Source organism: Bufo bufo, chromosome 9 (genome assembly GCF_905171765.1).
Source record: "Bufo bufo chromosome 9, aBufBuf1.1, whole genome shotgun sequence".
NCBI lineage: Eukaryota > Metazoa > Chordata > Amphibia > Anura > Bufonidae > Bufo > Bufo bufo.
The window spans coordinates 89,961,721-89,981,823 of record NC_053397.1 but is presented as its reverse complement, the minus strand read 5'-3'; the positions used below and the strand labels follow the sequence as shown (position 1 = coordinate 89,981,823).

Genomic DNA, 20,103 nt, shown 5'->3' with positions numbered 1-20,103 from the left:
TGGAAGACGGCTTTCAATACCCCTGTGGGCCATTTTGAGAATTTGGTTATGCCTTTTGGTTTGATGAATGCCCCAGCCATTTTTCAGCATTTCGTCAACAGCATTTTTTATCATTTAATGGGAAAATTTGTATTAGTGTATTTGGATGACATTTTGATTTTTTCTCCTGATTTCAAGACTCATAAGGAACACTTACGTCAGGTCTTGCTCATTCTGCGGGAGAATAAATTATATGCGAAACTGGAAAAATGTGTGTTTGCGGTTCCAGAAATCCAATTTCTGGGGTTTCTTGTCTCCGCTTCTGGTTTTCGCATGGACCCCGAGAAGGTCCGCGCTGTGCTTGAGTGGGAGCTTCCTGAGAACCAGAAGGCGCTGATGCGTTTTTTGGGCTTTGCCAATTATTACAGGAAATTTATTTTGAATTATTCCTCTGTTGTTAAACCACTCACTGATATGACCAGAAAGGGGGTAGATTTTTCTTCCTGGTCGGTAGAGGCGCGTAAGGCCTTTTCTAATATCAAGGAGAGTTTTGCTTCCGCTCCCATCCCAGTACAACCTGATATTTCGTTACCCTTCATAGTTGAGGTTGATGCTTCTGAGGTAGGGGTGGGTGCGGTCTTGTCTCAGGGTTCCTCTCCTGACAAATGGCAACTGTGTGCCTTTTTCTCAAAGAAACTCTCCTCCGCAGAGAGAAATTATGATGTGGGAGATAGGGAATTGTTGGCCATCAATTTGGCTTTTGAGGAATGGCGCCATTGGCTAGAGGGAGCCAGACACCCTATTACCGTGTTTACTGACCATAAAAATCTGGCCTATTTGGAGTCAGCCAAGCGTCTGAACCCGAGACAGGCCAGATGGTCTTTGTTCTTTTCAAGGTTTAATTTTGTTGTTACGTTCCGCCCTGGGGTTAAGAATGTGAAGGCAGATGCCCTGTCACGTTGTTTTCCAGGAGGTGGGAATTTTGAAGACCCGGGTCCCATTTTGGCTTAAGGTGTGGTGGTCTCTGCTCTTTTTCCTGAATTGGAGGCAGAGGTGCAGGCAGCCCAGTCAGAAGCTCCTGATCTTTGTCCTCCTGGGAGGTTGTTTGTGCCTCTCGCTTTGAGACACAAGATTTTTAAAGAACACCACGACACGGTCCTTGCTGGGCACCCGGGGGCAAGAGCCACACTGGATCTCATCGCTCGGAGATTCTGGTGGCCTGCGCTTCGTAAGTCGGTTGAGGGTTTTGTGGCAGCTTGCGAGACTTGCGCTCGTGCCAAGGTCCCTCATTCACGGCCATCAGGTCCTCTCCTTCCTTTGCCCATTCCTTCCCGTCCTTGGACACATCTGTCCATGGACTTCATAATGGACTTGCCTCGTTCCTCGGGGAAGTCTGTGATTCTGGTGGTGGTGGACCGTTTTAGCAAAATGGTGCATTTTATCCCTTTCCCTGGTTTGCCCAATGCTAAGACGCTGGCGCAGGCATTTATTGACCACATTGTCAAATTGCATGGGATTCCTTCAGACATAGTCTCTGATAGGGGCACGCAGTTTGTTTCCAGATTCTGGAAGGCTTTCTGTTCTCGCTTGGGGGTTCGGTTGTCATTCTCTTCTGCTTTCCATCCGCAGTCGAATGGCCAGACAGAGCGCGTCAATCAGAATCTGGAGACATATCTGCGCTGTTTTGTGGCGGAGAATCAGGAGGATTGGTGTTCTTTTTTGTCCCTTGCTGAGTTTGCTTTAAATAACCGTCGTCAGGAGTCCTCTGATAAGTCACCATTTTTTGGTGCATATGGGTTCCATCCGCAGTTTGGGACTTTCTCGGGAGAGGGCTCTTCTGGTTTGCCTGATGAGGACAGATTCTCCTCGTCTTTGTCATCTATTTGGCAAAAGATTCAGGATAATCTAAAGAGCATGAGTGAGAGATATAAGCGTGTGGCGGATAAGAGACGTGTGCCTGGTCCGGACCTGAATGTTGGTGATCTGGTGTGGTTGTCTACCAAGAATATCAAATTGAAGGTTCCCTCCTGGAAGTTGGGTCCTAGGTTTATTGGGCCTTACAAGATCCTGTCTGTCATCAATCCTGTTGCCTACCGTCTTGATCTTCCTCAGACTTGGAAGATCCATAATGTTTTTCATAAGTCCTTATTGAAACCTTATGTTCAACCTATTGTACCCTCGCCTTTGCCTCCTCCTCCCATTATGGTTGATGGAAATCTTGAATTTCAGGTCTCTAGGATTGTGGATTCTCGTCTTGTCCGCGGTTCCCTCCAGTACCTCGTTCATTGGGAGGGTTATGGTCCTGAGGAGAGGATGTGGGTCCCAGTGACGGACATTAAGGCCTCTCGTCTCATCAGGGCTTTCCATAGGTCCCATCCTGAGAAGGTGGGCCCTGAGTGTCCGGAGTCCACTCCTAGAGGGAGGGGTACTGTCACAGCCAGACAGCTGAGAAGCGCTCACAGGAGCTTCTCAGATCCTCCTCCTTGAATTTCTTTGTTTTGGTTTAGTTTCTCATCTTGTTAGTCTATCTCAGCTGTCATGCAGTCAGACTGATCGCTACCCTTTAAGTTCCTCCCCATAATGCAGTAGTGTGCGGCTGATACAACTTCCTGGAGTGTGTGTGCATGCAGTTCCCAGTTCCCAGTCCTCAGTCGTCAATCGTCTGCAGATAAGTGCTGTTTATGTATTTATGTTTTTGTCTTTTCTGGATCCAGGTGACCCTGACTCCCTCCGTGTCAGTGTAGGGAGCCGGTGGTCGTGTCCCTTCACTATTGTAGGGTCTTCAGGTAATAGATAGCCGAGGAACGTGGATATGCGGCCATCCACCTTTGGGGTGTTCGCATAGGCTGAGCAGTGAGGGAGAGCGGCTGCTCTATTGCAGGGGTCTCCCTTTGTTCCTTAGTTGTGGATCCAGAGAGACATTGTTTATATGGTATTGTCTTGTTTCCTGTACACCATCCGTGACAGACTGTGGTCTACAATAATTATTATAATGGAACACAGGTTTAATGAGACGCACAGGACTGAGGAAAAATTAGGACGAGGTGCTACCAGTAAAAGAGGATCCGCCCTTCCTCTAAAGTGAATAAATAATGATAAAAATATACTGGGCACACTCACTTATGTAGAATCATATATTTTATTCAAGGACATGTAAGGTAAAGTAAAATCAATTATTTTAAAAAGCACATATAAAATACAGTCAAGCAATATAAGAACACATGGATACAATAAAATATATAGATATAGAATAAATAATAGGACCAGTGGTGGATAGGCTGGGGATGGTAAAAAATCAGTCCATACGAAAGTCAGAACAAATAGAAGTATAGCCCAGCTGGTGGTTTGAGCTAATATAGTGGCTAGCTTCACAAAGTACTATAAGGTTCACAGTCCTGATTCACTGCAAGAGGATAATGTAACTGTGGTACAACAGAATTCACTTAAGTGAGTATACTTGCGGCGTCCCGCTAATACTCACTGTGCAGTGCGGTTCCTTATGCAGGTAAACTTGGAAACAATTGTCGTTATCAGCTGCTGCTGTAGCAACTGAAGGATACTGTGTCTTTTCTCTGTGCCCTTGCGATCCTCTGGCTGCCGCTCCGTAGTAGCAGGAAGCCGGTCAGCGCTGGGACTCAAGATGCTTTTCCCCTCGTCGGTATGTTATGCGACACACTCCTCGTGTGTTTGCGCTTGTAGGTCCCGGCGTATCAGGGGTTTAGTAGGGCACGGAGTTCTCAAAGACTTTGAATTGCCGCACGGCTCTGGATAGTTCAAGCACGTACTCCTTGGGGTTGTTCCGGGTGTACCACTGAAGAAGGGGCAAGTACCCCGAAACGCGTTTGGTGAGGAGCCCCCCGGAACAACCCCAAGGAGTACGTGCTTGAACTATCCAGAGCCGTGCGGCAATTCAAAGTCTTTGAGAACTCCGTGCCCTACTAAACCCCTGATACGCCGGGACCTACAAGCGCAAACACACGAGGAGTGTGTCGCATAACATACCGACGAGGGGAAAAGCATCTTGAGTCCCAGCGCTGACCGGCTTCCTGCTACTACGGAGCGGCAGCCAGAGGATCGCAAGGGCACAGAGAAAAGACACAGTATCCTTCAGTTGCTACAGCAGCAGCTGATAACGACAATTGTTTCCAAGTTTACCTGCATAAGGAACCGCACTGCACAGTGAGTATTAGCGGGACGCCGCAAGTATACTCACTTAAGTGAATTCTGTTGTACCACAGTTACATTATTCTCTTGCAGTGAATCAGGACTGTGAACCTTATAGTACTTTGTGAAGCTAGCCACTATATTAGCTCAAACCACCAGCTGGGCTATACTTCTATTTGTTCTGACTTTCGTATGGACTGATTTTTTACCATCCCCAGCCTATCCACCACTGGTCCTATTATTTATTCTATATCTATATATTTTATTGTATCCATGTGTTCTTATATTGCTTGACTGTATTTTATATGTGCTTTTTAAAATAATTGATTTTACTTTACCTTACATGTCCTTGAATAAAATATATGATTCTACATAAGTGAGTATGCCCAGTAAATTATTATAATGGGCCTTTTTCCATGCATGTGATGGGATTTATTTATATTTTGCTTTCAAACTAGAAATCATCAGACTAGATGTATATATTGGTTACAATTACTCACCTGTGGTGTAGTTAAAAATCTCACCCAAAGGGCTTTGTCCTGCCTTATTATAGGCAAAGACACTCATAAAGTAGATGAATCCACACTCAGCTGGAAAGTAGCATGGTGACTGGGTTGTATTGCAGTGAACTTCAAAGCCGTCATCACTCTTCACAAACACAACGTAATACTCAGAGAGATTTCCATTAAACCATGACACTGTGAGGTTGCCAGGATTTTCTTCCACAACAGAGATTCCACTTGGTGCACATGGAACTAAGCATAGAGAGGAGTTGCTATACTCAGGTATTTACAACAAAACCCAAGAAAATTATGGTCAAGTTGTTTATGTACAAAATGGTTTTGGTGCTTAGATGGCCCAGCCAAGAATGATTGGGACCATATTTGGAGGTTGGGTCGTTGTGCGATTAGGCAGAACTCTTAAAGAACCTTTACACTAGCCGAGCATCAGCCAGATAATCGCTAACAAGCGTTAGTAGGAACGCTAGTTAACTCCTGGGGTAAAGGTGCAGTTGATTACCCGATGAATAAGTGAAGTGCTCGTTTATCGGGTAATAAGATTATTTTTGCAGACACCTACGTAAACCATCACTTGCTAGCAGCAGATTGTGCTGTCAAAACACTCTCTGCTAAATTGTCTGCTAAATCTAGTAGAGTAACTGGGCTTTTATTATCTTCTCCGCAAGTGTCCGATTCACTGATCCTCTTTGGTGTTGCCACTTGGGTATAGAGTTAGGCAATGGATAAGGGGATCAGAAGACAGGACCTCTTTCCATCCCTTTCTCATGAACCGACTGGAGTTCCACTTTTTAGTCAATTTGGATTGTATTTGCAGTGTTTACATGTACCAAGTTTCAGGCTCGGACTGAGCTCTACATCAGTGTTTGTTACTTGATCTTGCGTTCGGTCCTAACCAGATAACAATTATTTGAAAACACTGCAAATAAAACTTTAATTCAGTAAAAATTAGAACTTCAGTCTATCCTTGAGAGGCTGTGCTGGGGAGAAGTCTTGTTTTCTGATCCAAGCATCCATCTGGTTACAAGATGCACGGCCTATATTCTGGAAACAAAAACATACCTGACATAAGACTCCAGGTCTTTGCAGATGGAGTAGATCCGGCTTTATTGGTTGCTAACAAAGACACAGTATATTCTATCCCACAATGCAATGTGGAAATTGTACAGGGAGACCCTGACATTGTGCAGTTAGCATTGGCCTCTGTAGTTGCCCCACTATAAAGAAGTACTGTGATGTTGGTCAGGGCTTCAGTTCCAGGTACTGAGAATGTGGCTTCCAAAGCTCCACTGTTGAAAGTTATCTGAACATCAGAGGGAGCAAGCGGGCCTACAAGAAATACCACATAAAACACTCAGACAAAATACTTTATTAGCTAAGGTGTAGATTGAAGGATTACTCATATGCCATTGGGCCAGCCCCCTAGCTACTAAAGAACAATATACATTTTAAGAAAATAAACCTATTATCTAAATGCAAGTTGGACATATGGCAAATACAGTTATTTTAAAATGGCTAAATGTACATGTACTGTATAGGTAAAATAAAATAAAATATCTGACACAAATGACTTACGCGTTATCTGGTTGTAGGTGATATCATCTCCTGGAGTCCCTTTGGCATCCCATGCATGAACTTTAACAGTATATACAGTGCCTGGATCCAATAATGTGAACTCAAGGGACAGGGCGGTGGTGTTTTGGTTCCATCTGCTGCCAGATCCATCTGATCTCATCACAGAAACCGAGTACAAAACCGCTGATGGCACTGGATGCCAGCTAACACCGATAGAGTCACTGCTTAAAGATTCCACCGTAACAGATGGAGCTGCTAGCACTAAGTTATTAGGGGGAAAAACATTTGAGTGAAAAACACATAGATACATCTACTGTGCAGATTGTACAGTATTACAGATGTAGTCTCCTAAGTATAGCAAAGGTCTGGCCTGAGTTTTGAGACAGTACAACGATACAGTACTATTTCCAATAATATGTTTGCATATTTATTGGAACTGCAGGTATATGTACAGCTTTTATATATTGAACATGGAGGCTTGTGCAATATATAATAAATCATGTATAATTGCAGAGATCTCTGGGAATTAGGAAGATTAAAATACTTAAATATTACTTTACCTTACTTTAAATATATTACCAATTAACTTTCATTAGTTATAATGGCTCGTTTTGTCTCAGGAGAAACAAATTGGCCGCTGTTCTATTAGTACACACATAACCTGTCCTCATCACACAGGAGAATAAGTTACTTCACAACACTAAGCCAAAGAGCTGCCCAGTGCCTCATCCTCCTTTCCTACTTGTCAGGTTTTGTGTGTACTAATAGGACGTCGGACATTTTATTTCTCCTGATGATTGCTCCCCAGACAAAATGAGCCATTAAAACTATTGAAAAGTATTTGGGAATATATTTATAATAAAGTAATATGTAAGTATTTTCCTTTTCTTAATTCCTTGAGAACCCCTTTAAGTTACTCTCACAAGAGTCCGGGAAGCCGAGAACTAGAGAGTTTTTTGGTGGGGTTCATAAATTGGGGAGCTACATTGCCTATTCCTATACCTATTCCTGTACCAATAGAGCTTCTATTGTATTGGCCATGGAAATAATGGCCAGATAAGTACATCAATAATTCCCCTCTTGGAAATTAGTTCAGATGTTTCCGTCCTGTAACCGTACATTATGACACAGGAATAGTGAAGTACTGGAGTTAAATAAAGTAACAAATAGATTTTCTGTGTCGTGCCCTCTGCCCACCATATTCATCACCACTGACAGCATGCCACACATCAAATTCAGCACTGCTATCTGCCCTTACTGACTCTACTATGTTACCACTAATCATTTTGAAGAATACTAAACTGCCTTTTTTAGGATATGTGATCTCCTAGAAACTATCTGATGTGCTCAAATGGCCTCTTCCTCAGGGTCTACAAATGATCCAATTATTATCGGCAGATTATTTCCCTCTTCTCTGGTCACAGCTATTACTGCTCAAACCAAGAAAGGTATGGACTCCTCAAGCTTAAGCAGCCGTATTAGAGTTAGAAAAGCCTTATTCTCTGCCACGTTTCTTCATCTTTCTGACACCACTAAGCCCTTTATCTTGAAGGATGGAGCTTCTTCTGTATGTGTTAGAGCAGTTGTGTCACAATGGGGGAGTAGGGGGAAAACCTTTACCTGCACTTTATCCTCTCAAGCATTTTTACCAGTAGAGAAGAATACTGTATTGGAGACTGCTGGCAGTCAGTTTATATGTAGATTCTCCTTGGCTTATGATTTGCAGTCTAGTGGCCAAACTGAACAAGTTTTCAAAAAACGACCTAAGAAATTTTGTGTCATCTTGCCAAGATAATTGGGTGAGTTTACTACCATCGGCAGAATTCTCCTACCACTATCATGCAGGAGAGTGCAGTGCAGTAAAGCCTTACCATACTTCATATTGTATGGACTTCCTTTTTTACGGTAAGAACCAGTTTTCTGTCGTATATCTGTTGCAGACTGTTTGCTCCGCAATCTGCGACTTTACCCCGTTCATGCCAGATCTAAAAATGGGTGTGTGGTATGGACAGGGAAGGGGACGGGTCAGCAGGCCCTTCTCATTTATCATTTTCTACGCCTAAAAAAGGCGTAGAAAATTTTCTAAATCTACGCCAGCAGGGAAGCCTGCACCTCTACATAACTTTGGAAGAACCAGTGCCAGCACAGGGGATTTTTGCATATGGATTACTAAGTAGATGCTAAGTGAAATGCATTATTTAATTCAGCTGAGCTAACCCTACACGGTGTTATGCCTGGTTTAACAGTGAATCTCCTGTCTTCAAAAATTTAAACTGCAATTGATACACATTTACATTGTTTTATTGTTATATTGGTTTATGATTAGGGCACAATTTCATTTTTGCAACAGTTCTGCTATTAATTTGTTTTACAATCATGAATTACCTGTTGCTGCCCACATAGGAGGAGAAGGTTGGCTCTTTCCAGCTAAGTTGATGGATCTCACAGTGATTTTGTAGGACGTAGCGGCTTGCAAACCAGTGACTGTTCCTGGGGAACTAGTGACAAAAGACTCAAAGAACAACTGTCCAGACTGAGCGATTACCTGGTAACCTGTAGCTCCTGACACCTCAGCCCATTCCACTGTGATACTATTGCTCAGCTTGGAATATGCCTGTTCAATAATGGGAACTTCTGGAGCTGCAAGAAATGGGAACCAGGAACAGTTTTGAAATCAACAAATAAATGCTTGATAGGGGAAAAACGGGTAAAAAACAAAACTAACCTGTAAGCTGCAGAGTTTGAGCCTGAGCAAGAGTATTGCCATCCTTGTCCTTGGCTTCTACAGTTACTGTATAATTGGTGTTAGGAAGCAAAGTGTTTAAAGTTCCTATAATTGTGGCTGGATTAAATACAGCAAATGAAGACTGTGCTGCTGACATGAAAGGGGATGCAGTAATTCCATAGGATGTGGCACCAGCAATTTTTGTCCATTTAACATATATACTTCGTGATGTAACATCATATGTGGAGATTGAGAAATCTGAAAAAGAACATAGATGTCTTATTGTAAACATCGACTATGTCATGTTCTTAGTTTGAGGTAGTCTATTGCTTATCCATAAAAAATAAACAGGAATAAGTGAAGAAGAGGAAGATACTGCAAGATGATAAAATATTTGGTGCCAAAATTCTCCACAAACCCTCATACCCATCAAGATGTGACTTTCTACTTGACTGATTTTCTAAAGCCAAATAATGTAGATGATTGGAAGGATGCAGTGCGTCAATCTCAGATCAGCGGAGGAGTAATAACCATGCCCCCTTCGCTGTGACTGACAGCGCTTATGCAAAGAGTTTGGCAAAGCTAGCCGAACTGCCGGCTGTCAGTCACAGAGAAGGGGCAGGGTAGGGGGCGTGGTTATCTTGACTTGAAGAAAGGAGGCCACTGCCCCCTTGACTTCAAGCATGACTAGAGAAGCGCGCCGGCAGGGGATAAAATAAAGTTTTCTGAGCTAAGCCGCATCGGCCTTCAGGAAGAAAATTATCGTCGGAAACACGCTACTGGCTACTGTCAGGTACTGTTGGGGGCTTGGGATGGTTTTTGGAGGTGACAGGTTCCCTTTAAGGAGGACGCAGCACTCGCAAGAACACCGGAACTTATTCAAACAGCTGATTGGCGGGGGAGCTGGAAGTCGGACCTCAACCAATCTGATATTGACGAGGATAGGTCATCAATATTACACCACTGCACAACCCTTCCAATACTTAATTCCATACATGTTCCTTCATCGTTTTTATGTATGCATCTACAATGTAGAAAATAGAATTAAAACAGAAGAAAAACCATGAAATAAAAAAGTGCATCCAAACTTTTGACTTTTACTGTAACTACATGCAATGCCTACGAATGGAGTGGGAAATTTTTTTTGCACTCAAGAAAAAAGATGGTATGGAATGTACAACATGTATAGAACTAAAATAATATAATCCTATATAAAGTATATAGTGCTAAATACTAGGCAAATAATGAAGCTGAACAGATAGACAGAGATAGACAGACAGAAAGTTTGATTTACCTGTGTCATAAGAAGCCACCTAAAAAAAATAGAAAATAAAATATTCAATAGATCCTCATTAGAGATTGCCTCATCAGTCATTTATTACCAGTAAGGGCTCTTTCACACCTGCGTTATTGTCTTCCGGCATAGAGTTCCGTCGTCGGGGCTCTATGCCGGAAGAATCCTGATCAGGATTATCCTAATGCATTCTGAATGGAGAGTAATCCGTTCAGGATGCATCAGGATGTCTTCAGTTCCGGTACGGAACGTTTGTTGGCCGGAGAAAATACCGCAGCATGCTGCGCTTTTTGCTCCGGCCAAAAATCCGGAACACTTGCCGCAAGGCCGGATCCGGAATTAATGCCCATTGGAAGGCATTGATCCGGATCCGGCCTTAAGCTAAACGTCGTTTCGGCGCATTGCCGGAGCCGACATTTAGCTTTTTCAGAGTGGTTACCATGGCTGCCGGGACGCTAAAGTCCTGACAGCCATGGTAAGTGTAGCGGGGAGCGGGGGAGCAGTGTACTTACCGTCCGTGCGGCTCCCCGGGCGCTCCAGAGTGACGTCAGGGCGCCCCAAGCGCATGGATCACGTGATCGCATGGATCACGTCATCCATGCGCATGGGGCGCTCTGACGTCATTCTGGAGCGCCCGGGGAGCCGCACGGACTGTAAGTATACCGCTCCCCCGCTCCCCGCTCCTACTATGGCAACCAGGACTTTAATAGCGTCCTGGGTGCCATAGTAACACTGAAAGCATTTGGAAGACGGTTCCGTCTTCAAATGCTTTCAGTACACTTGCGTTTTTCCGGATCCGGAGTGTAATTCCGGCAAGTGGAGTACACGCCGGATCCGGACAACGCAAGTGTGAAAGAGGCCTAAATATTGCTTCTGTTGCACACAAGGCATATACAGAATATAGTACATATGTATATAGTTGCATCTCAATAAATTAGAATATAACTAGAAAAGCTACAATTTCTGGGGAAATTGTGTGAAGTGTTCTTGCCTCCACCAGTAGTCTACAACTGGAGTGGGTGGAGTAACTGGGTGGAGTGGCTTGAGTAACTGTTGTGTGGTTGGAGTGGCTGGAGTAACTGTGGAAAGGTTGGACTGGGCAGAGTAACTTTATGGAGTGGGCAGAGTAACTGTGTGGAGTGTTTGGAGTGAGTAAAGATAGTAAACATTACACTAACCAATTGATTGATCAAATTTAAAAAGTGCACATGGCAAGCTTGATAGAGTGAGAAATGCATTTCAACTTTTATTTATTTATATAGCACATTTAATTGCAATGTTGTTGCCCAAAGTTCTTCAAAGTTACATTAAAACATACATTTATAAAAACATTAGCAGACGATTTGTGTAGGTGAGCTTGAAAGTGAGGGAGTACTGGCAGTTTAGAAATCATGTCCTGATTTTTCAGCTCACACTCTAGCTTTTGTCACTCTGCTGGCTGCTCACACACCTGGGTTCCTATAAAAAGTCACTCTACAGCAAGGGCAGAGAAGAGCGGTTAAAAACAAACTGCTCCAACTTGCTCACTTCACTGGCGGTTGCCATCTTCAAACTATTGTAGTTTAAAAGAAACTGAGAAAGTGGTGGCAGTCTAGAAATCATGTCCTGATTTTTCAGCTCACACTCTAGCTTTTGTCAGCTCCTACTCTAGTTTTGAACATTCCGCCATTCATTCCTATGGGACCAATTTCGCCACAAAAACGCTGATATTTTGTGAACCATTCTGCGAAACGTTCCACATAGTAATAGCACACCAATTGGGAACAATCCGCACGTTTCGGTATATTACTGTCTATGTAGTGTCAAAACTGTGGGAAGAGTTAGGGTGGTAAATTTGGCTATAATAATAAGAATATATATGTGAGATAACAGTAAGTGGTCTTGCCATGCAAGATTCTAATCAGCTAATCAACACAAAACATGTGCAAAGGTTTCCTAAGCTTTTAAATAGTGCCTCAGTCTGGTTCAGTAGGCTACACAATCATGGGGAAGATTTCTGACTTAACAGTTGTCCAGAAGACAGTCATTAACACCCTCCACAAAGCACAAAAGGGCATTGCTAAAGAAGCTGGCTGCTCACAGATTGCCGTATCCAAGCATATTAATGGAAAGTTTTGTGGAAGGAAAAAGTTTGGTAGAAAAAGTAACAGGGATAACAACAGATTCTAATTGATTGAAATGCACTTGTATAGGCAGGAGCCTTCTTTGAAGGAACACTCTAGGCTTGTGTCAAGCATCGCCCCCTCACACTCACATTCAGTTCAGCCTAGAGTTCCTTTTATGTGTCTCCATAGGCTACTATAAAATATGATTCTATACACTGTCTATGCTCATATTTATACTTTATTAGCATTTTTAAACATACAACCATACTACAACTCAATAACAAAGGAAAAATAATTTAAATTTTAAAAATTCCCAACTACCACACCAGCCTTTATCACCTTAAAGGGAACTTTTTAATAAATAGAGGGGGCAGTTGTACTAGACAGCTTCATGATTGGCTGCTGAGAGGCGTTGGGAACTAGCATGTCGTCACCTCTGTGCACCTGCTCAGTCATTCAGCAGAGCCTATTCTAAGGTGTTGAGGGAAGTAGGCTCATTCAGTTCAGGATCCCTGACCCTGACTGGCACTTTGGGGTCACAATAGATGCAGTTAGATGATTATTTTTGGTTTGCAATTTAATACAATATAGACATTTTTATCTATCTGCAAAACTGAACATGCTTTGATAATGCATGTTTTTAGTACAGCTTTTCATTATGTGTGTGTTGCATTGTGAAATCCTGCAAAAGATTAATAGCAGTCCTACCGACAGGAATGATAAATCTCAGCTGCCTGGGTAAGATGTAGACAAGGTACTGAATAAATATTTCAGCTGCATAGCTGTTTTCTGAATCTGCTCATTCATGAAAATGAGAAAGTTCCTATCTGGTGACAGACTAGATAATACAGATTTGGCTCAGTATTAGGAAATGACCTTTCCACCTTCCTACTGTAATTTTTAACAAACGAAGCCTTGATATCTACTAATACCTTCACTAATGGCAGTGATCAGTCACGATATTACATACTGTAGGATTTAGTACCTCTCCCCGCCCAAGTGCCTTTTACATTGGCTAGAATTAGGGAAGCTGGAGGCCTTTACAAATCTAGTTATTTCATTGTTCCATATCTTGGGAAGTAAAGATAATCTTTAACTTAGGATAAATTTCTGGCAAATCTTTCTCCACCCTTTACATTCAGAAAACTTGGCATTAATGATTAATTAACTGCCAACAAATAAGGTGCTTGAATGGATACGATTATATATATGCTGTTCCTTTGATTTATATATGCACTATAACGGAGTGGATGTGGATCCATTAGTCTCACTTGAACCACCAGGCCGCTACCTCCTGGATTAGTCTCTGTTAATGTGATAGCTGACCCACAGGAGTCAAGAGACACTGGTGCAGAGCACTGAGAGATCAGGCAAAACTGTAGTCAAGGACAGGCCAAGGTCAGGGGAGGCAGAGTACGAGAAGTATGATAAACAGTCCAAGGTCAGGGCGGGCAGCTCAGGGTCATAAACGAGAAAAGGCAGGGGTCAGGTCAGGCAATGAAGGGTCAGTTCCAGAAGTCAGGCAGAAATCGGTACAGGGAACAGGCAAAAGAACAAATGGCACTCTGCAGGAAAGTAGAATGTGCCTGAAGTGCCCCAGGGTAACCAGCTATTGGCTGTGCAAAATCAGGTGGCTTGCACGCTGGCCCTTTAAAGCCGGAGAGGGCAGGGAGAGGCATTGCAGGAAGCAGACTGTGGGGAAAGAGAATTTCTACCCTGGCAGCCGGGACCACTAGGCAGGGAGAAGGAGATGCCATGGGATCGGGCCGCCGGATCACTGAAGTTATAAAGTGGGTGAACAAGGCAGCAGCTGTGCCCGCCATCTGGAGAGGAGTGGCAGTGGGCATTAACCACCGCCACAACACTTTCTGTAATCAGAGGTGGTCCCAGTGGATCAGCACCCGATGGCATATTCTGGCAACATACCATGTGTAAATATTACAAAAAAACTAAACTTTTAATAACTGACAATACAGAAGTGCATCCCAGTCAACACAAATGAATTAAAATGTTCTTGAATTTTAATTGTCAATTGTAACTGAAAATGTCCATGGCATACATGTATACCATACTACTGGGCCAGCTTTTAATTTTACTTCTATAAATGTACCATCATTTATTAAGAAAAACTTGTGGATTACAGAAAAACACTGTCTAAGACTTCCCACCACTACTTTTTCCTTAGGATCTGTTCTACCACTGGAAGTCCCCTTTACCTGTCTGATTCATGTAAGGAAAGTACCCGGAAATTGTGTTGTTGTATCTTAGAGTCACTTACCTCACTGGCTGCATAAGGAACAAACAGCCCTACAGGGTCTATTGATACTATGTAGGTCAATTTTCACATCTTTGAAGTTCTTGTAACTCTAGATTGTAAGCTCTCGTGGGCAGGATCCTATTCCCCCCTCTCTACCAGTCTGTTCATAAGTTCATGCACATTGTACTTGTGTTGTTTTATGTATGTATGTATGTATACCCCCTCCTAGATGTCCATGGAATTAATGGCGCTTTCAAATAAATAATATTAATTTTAATGTTATCAAATTTCCTCATGTTTGTACTAGCATAAGGTTGTATGGTTGGAGAATATCCATTCTGTGATCAGAAAAACTAACATTTATGACACAGGTAATAACATTAACAAAAAGCTATATTTGCACTTCAAAAGAAACAAACGTTCACCATTGAGAAGTATCTACAATGAGAGAGATGCAGGATGAAGTAGGTCACCTTCAAATAGACAATCACAGACAGAAATCTGCGCTGCTCACAAATGGATAATTAAGTATGGACCATTTTAGTTGTTCTCCATTACTTCAATAGTGTCCAGCCTTCCACATGTAGTATCTCCTTTTAATCACAGCTCACCCATTGCTAAGGGCAACTTCACTCCTCAGTATGCTCTCCCGGTTTCTCCTTAGTGGGAAACAGGGAAAAAAAGCATCAAATCCACTCCTATCCAGACACTATCCACCCTTGTAGCTTAAACATTGATATGGATTTAAAACCTTGTCTAACTTAAAGGGAACCTGTCATGTGGATATTTGATTATAATCTAACTAATTATATACAATCATTAACTACTAAAAAGTACATTAGATGTATTCACTTACTGGTGTGACAGATGGTTACCTCATAATATACACACAAAGATGCCGTATGCTAATGAGCTGATTGGAGTCCGGCGTGATGTCATTGAGTCCAGCGTATATTTAATTCAGAGCTATAGCCACTCCCCTGCCCACCTGCTGCTGATTCATATGGAAAATAACTGTCAATCAGCAGCAGGTAGGTGGGGAGAGTCAGGAGCTCATAAATATTCATGACTCATCATTATCAGCTGGAGCTTTTCAATACAAGATGTTGGCAGATTGACTGGGTCAATTAAAGAAAGTGACCCAGCATTTTGCTAAGAGAATCAGTCACTTATTTATGTTGCCCTTAGTTAGGACACCATAAATCTGGTGACAGGTTCCCTTTAAGGGTATGAGTGATAGAAGCTGGCCGAGAGATGTGGTGAAGACATGTGACTTTCCAGATTCTGAAAGAGGAGATACCTCACACCGATTGGCAGTAGTTTCCCTTCAGTGACATTAATTTAGGGGAGGGAATCTCGTCTCTGGATGTGGTCATGTGATAAGGAGAAATAGAGGTTCTTATAAATTTGACATATATAGGCAGTCATTTAAGACTGGCATTTTAGGCACTGGTCCAGCGCCAGTCTAAATGTAAGCCAGCTTCCTAGGTGGCTAACATCTAGACCATTTTCAATGCCTAAAACAGGCGTAGAAAATGATGAATGAGACAGGCCTGCTAGCCTGTCCCCTTCCCTGCCCATGTCACATCCACTTTTTTAGACCTGGCATGAGCAAGGAAAAGTCGCAGATTGCAGCGCAATTAACCGTTGCACCGCAATCTGTGCCAGAAATACGTCTACTATAGTAGGCGTATTTCTGGATCATAAATGACCCCCATAGTTTTAGCTTTTTATGATGCTTAAAGCAGTTTATGTGTGGCTTTAATAACGTATGTATTTGAGATGGAATGTATTGTTTTTTTTATTGATTTAATATACATGTGCAGTGTGCCCCTGAGGGGCTGGAGCAGAGGATGGGAGTGGTAGTGGCCCTGAGGAGATGTGTCATGGTGTATTTCCTCCAGCCATTGCTCTCTAGGGACCGATGCAGTGAAATGGCGGCTTAATTAATCTGGCCAGAAGTAAAAGAAGAAAAGTCTTTTTTAGTACATCCAGCAGTAGTTGTACACAGTGAAATTGCTCTCCCAAGCTGATGAGGTACGGTGGATTATTGACAGATTATGGTAACTCTGGTATGCTATCTTGCTGATGTCTCTCTCCTGAACTTCTGGCTAACAGTTGAAAGAAGGTACTTGTGGCTGTAGGTGTCCACTGTGTAATGCAGGCTTTTGTGAGTTGGCCTGGCTTGGATGTGTTCTAAGGTGATGGGTGTCTGAGCTGTAGTCCCTAACCTGCAGCAGGGTCTGTATAGCTGTGGTTGCTGGTCACTCTGCTGACTGTAAACACTGTAATTTTTCAGATATATGCAGTTTTGGAATCCTTCAGTTTCTTTAGAGTAGTGGCCTCACAGATGAGCTAGTTCTTTGGTCCCTAAGGCACTTGGAGCAGGAACAATCAGATGTTCTTCCTCACTCCTTACTATCCTAGCTAACACTACCCTCTCCAGGCAGGAAGACTAGCCCACTCCTACCAAGAAGGGAGGCGTGGGGTGGTTAGCCCCATTCCTGATGCCAACCATACCTCACATGCTGGTGTACAGTATAAACATTACATAACAAACCAAACCGTGCAGATACCCTCAGATCTGCGGGACTGCACACAGGTCACTGTGTAGGAAGTAATGGAGTGTGTATATAAGTGCAAGTAAGTGAATGAACCATATGGTTCCCCCCGATGAAGAATCTGTGAAACTTGGTCAGGCTGATCCGAATGGAGTAATGCTTTACTGATGTGCCTTTTCTATATCTGATTCTGGGAGTATAATAACTCTGTATAAAGAAGTGGTACTTCACTACTCGCATGTTTTTACCTTAGTGGGAGACAGGGAAACCAAGTACCTTTACAAGCAGGGTATGATCCACTGATGCTGCTATAACTTTTCTTTTTTTTCCCAAACGCCCCTTGGCTGCCCCGCTGTACCCCTGTCCCGTTTTTACCATGTACACTAGTAGATAGCATTGGTACAGGGAGGAGGACACACCAGCACTTCTCAGTGGGCATCTCCTTCTCCCTGTGGAGAGGCTCAATCCCAGTCGACCGCGCCACAGCCAGGGAGAAGAAGACGCCACTGAGAAGTGGTACTGATGCTATTAGCATACAAGGAGCGAAAACAGAACAGGGGGCACATCAGGGCAGCTGAGGGGCATTTGAAAAAAAAGAAAAGTTATAGCAGCCTCTGAGGGGCATACCCCGCTTGTAAATGTACTTAGTTTAACAAAAAAAAAAAAGTGAAAGTTCCTCTTTAATTAACCGTTTGTGAGTAGTGCGGATTCCTATCTGTGATTGCACTCCAACAGAGATTAATATACAATATTTCAATGAACACGATATTCAAGGTATGGTAGAGGAGCACAGGCACTCATGTATTTTTGAATGTAGCTCAAGAATACAACACGACAATATGAGTTGTACAACGCTTTTAAGATGGCAAGCACACTAATCTTGGGTTTAAAGAGTAACAAAACTTTTCTACAACTATTTTTTAAATTATTCTAAATTCCCTATTGTCATTTTTTGTAACATACTTTTTTTTTATGTTTTAGGGACCAAATAGGCACCTGGAGTCCTGGGTGTCTACTGTCTACAATGCTGTTGAATCCGTACACTCACATATTTGGGGTATGGGCGTACGGATTCCAGTGTAATGCAGGCATAGGGCCCACAGTGAGTGCTGTACAGACAGGCGCACACCTCGCTGCTCTGGCCTGTGCCTACTATGCTCATTTTTGCTACTGCACCAATGTGCTATTAAAAACATTTAGCGGAGGGGAGCGGACACAAGCAGGAGCAACGATGTTCTACGCAGAGCTCTTCCCTTTACCAGCTATGCACTGCATAGCACATCTGTGCAGGACACTCTGCACCGATGTGCCATGCCAGGCTGCAGCTGAGCGGTGCAGGCACAGGCGGGAGCAGCGAGGTGTGCTCCTGTCTGTACAGTGCTCACTCAGGGCCTTGTGCCTGCAGTACACTGGAATCTGTACACCTGTAGACCACATACATGTTATCGGTGTTCCAGTGTACGCATTCAAAAGTGCTATAAACACCCAGAACTTTGGGTTCCTATTTGGTCCCTAAAAAACTGTAAAAAGAAAATACATAGTACATTACAAAAATTTACAATAGGGCATTTAGAAATAACAATTTTATAAAAAGTTGTTGAAAAGTTTCGTTACCGGTACTCTTTAAAGTTTTGACCTCTAGAGATGCACTATCCAAGTATTAGAACATGGCCTGGGTGTGAACCTGTATAGGTAGGCTGGTGAACAATTTACCCAAAAATTCTATTGCAGTTGATGTCCTCCCTTTAACCAGAGATAGCTGGGTCTGGGTGTTTCATACAAAATGCTGATTCTGTATTAAAGTCTGAAAGGAATGTTTTTCCCTGGATTAGACAGTGTGATATAATACAATTTGGAGATACCGCCCCTATGTGTGACCTGAAATCTTTCAGAAAGCATGTTGATATTTTACAAACTCTCAGGTAATTAAATTCAGTAGGCACTATAATAGCAACTTCACTATAAGACGCAAGCTCCAGCAATTAGTATGAGAGGAAACAAAGAACAGTTGTCATGAGAAATCCAAAGTTAATATCACAAAGTCCTTGTCATCATTAGAGTTAGAACTTCTTAAGCAGAATAAAACACTATATAAAGTACCTACAAAAAGACAGAATGGGGCTGTGCATGCTTTCCATTTCAGTGGATTACAAATTATTCTACTTGCACCTAAAATGCACTGTTTTAACTAAATAAAAATGCATAAGCTTCACCCACTGATGGAGTATTGCACATCATGTACGGTATAGTCAGGTAAAGAATAATAGTTAACTCTTCACTTATTACATTTTAACAATTTTATAAACTTTTAATGTTGTAGTAAATGGAATGTTCTACTAATTATTTTTCTATTATGAATGGTGACTGTTTACAACACACTGCGCACAACTAGAAGGGTTATTACTTACCTCTATGGATCCATGAAGCAGAAGATGAAGGAGCGAGAGATAAGCTGAGGTTCTAGTTACCATTTTCAGACCTGAATGTCATCTATTCCTTGATAAAACACTGCGCACAGCTGCTATAAAGGAGGCTCTCCACGTCTCAGCTCCTGCTCTAAGGTTGTTGATAGAATGTGGGTGGAGGCTGCAAAGGTATATACTGTGGGATACTGTATCCTAAGGGGAACAAACCTCTTCTGAAGAGAAAACCAAGCTATTGTGTGAGGAAAAAGAGAAATATTCACGCTCCATCATACACCTAGAAAGTCGTACGCTGTAAGAACATCGGAATAAGGATACAGCTAGATGAATCTAGGCAGCTTTGTAGATTTTATTGACCATGATGCTTTATCACAGTTTTATTTTTTTTATTTTTTTCATTTGTCGAGAAAAATTCAAAAGCAAAGTGTTGAAAACAGTATCTAGCGTCTTGTAAATTGTTAGGCTAGGTTCACATCTGCAGGGGACATTACAGCAAGAGCCT

At 42.5% G+C, this 20,103-nt stretch overlaps 1 protein-coding gene across 1 annotated transcript in view; it reads right to left on the bottom strand.

Moving 5' to 3' along the window:
- The window catches only part of FNDC7 (fibronectin type III domain containing 7), a 38,610-nt gene extending 18,961 nt beyond the window's left edge, over positions 1-19,649 (bottom strand). The window contains exons 1-7 of the mRNA XM_040408759.1: positions 19,587-19,649; positions 10,256-10,274; positions 8,962-9,219; positions 8,622-8,876; positions 6,237-6,497; positions 5,724-5,990; positions 4,644-4,898 (exon numbers count right to left, since the gene is read on the bottom strand). Coding sequence (XP_040264693.1) covers positions 4,644-4,898; positions 5,724-5,990; positions 6,237-6,497; positions 8,622-8,876; positions 8,962-9,219; positions 10,256-10,274; positions 19,587-19,649 — 1,378 coding nt within the window. The remainder of the gene's footprint in view (positions 1-4,643; positions 4,899-5,723; positions 5,991-6,236; positions 6,498-8,621; positions 8,877-8,961; positions 9,220-10,255; positions 10,275-19,586) is intronic.
- Between the last annotated feature and the right edge of the window lie 454 nt (positions 19,650-20,103).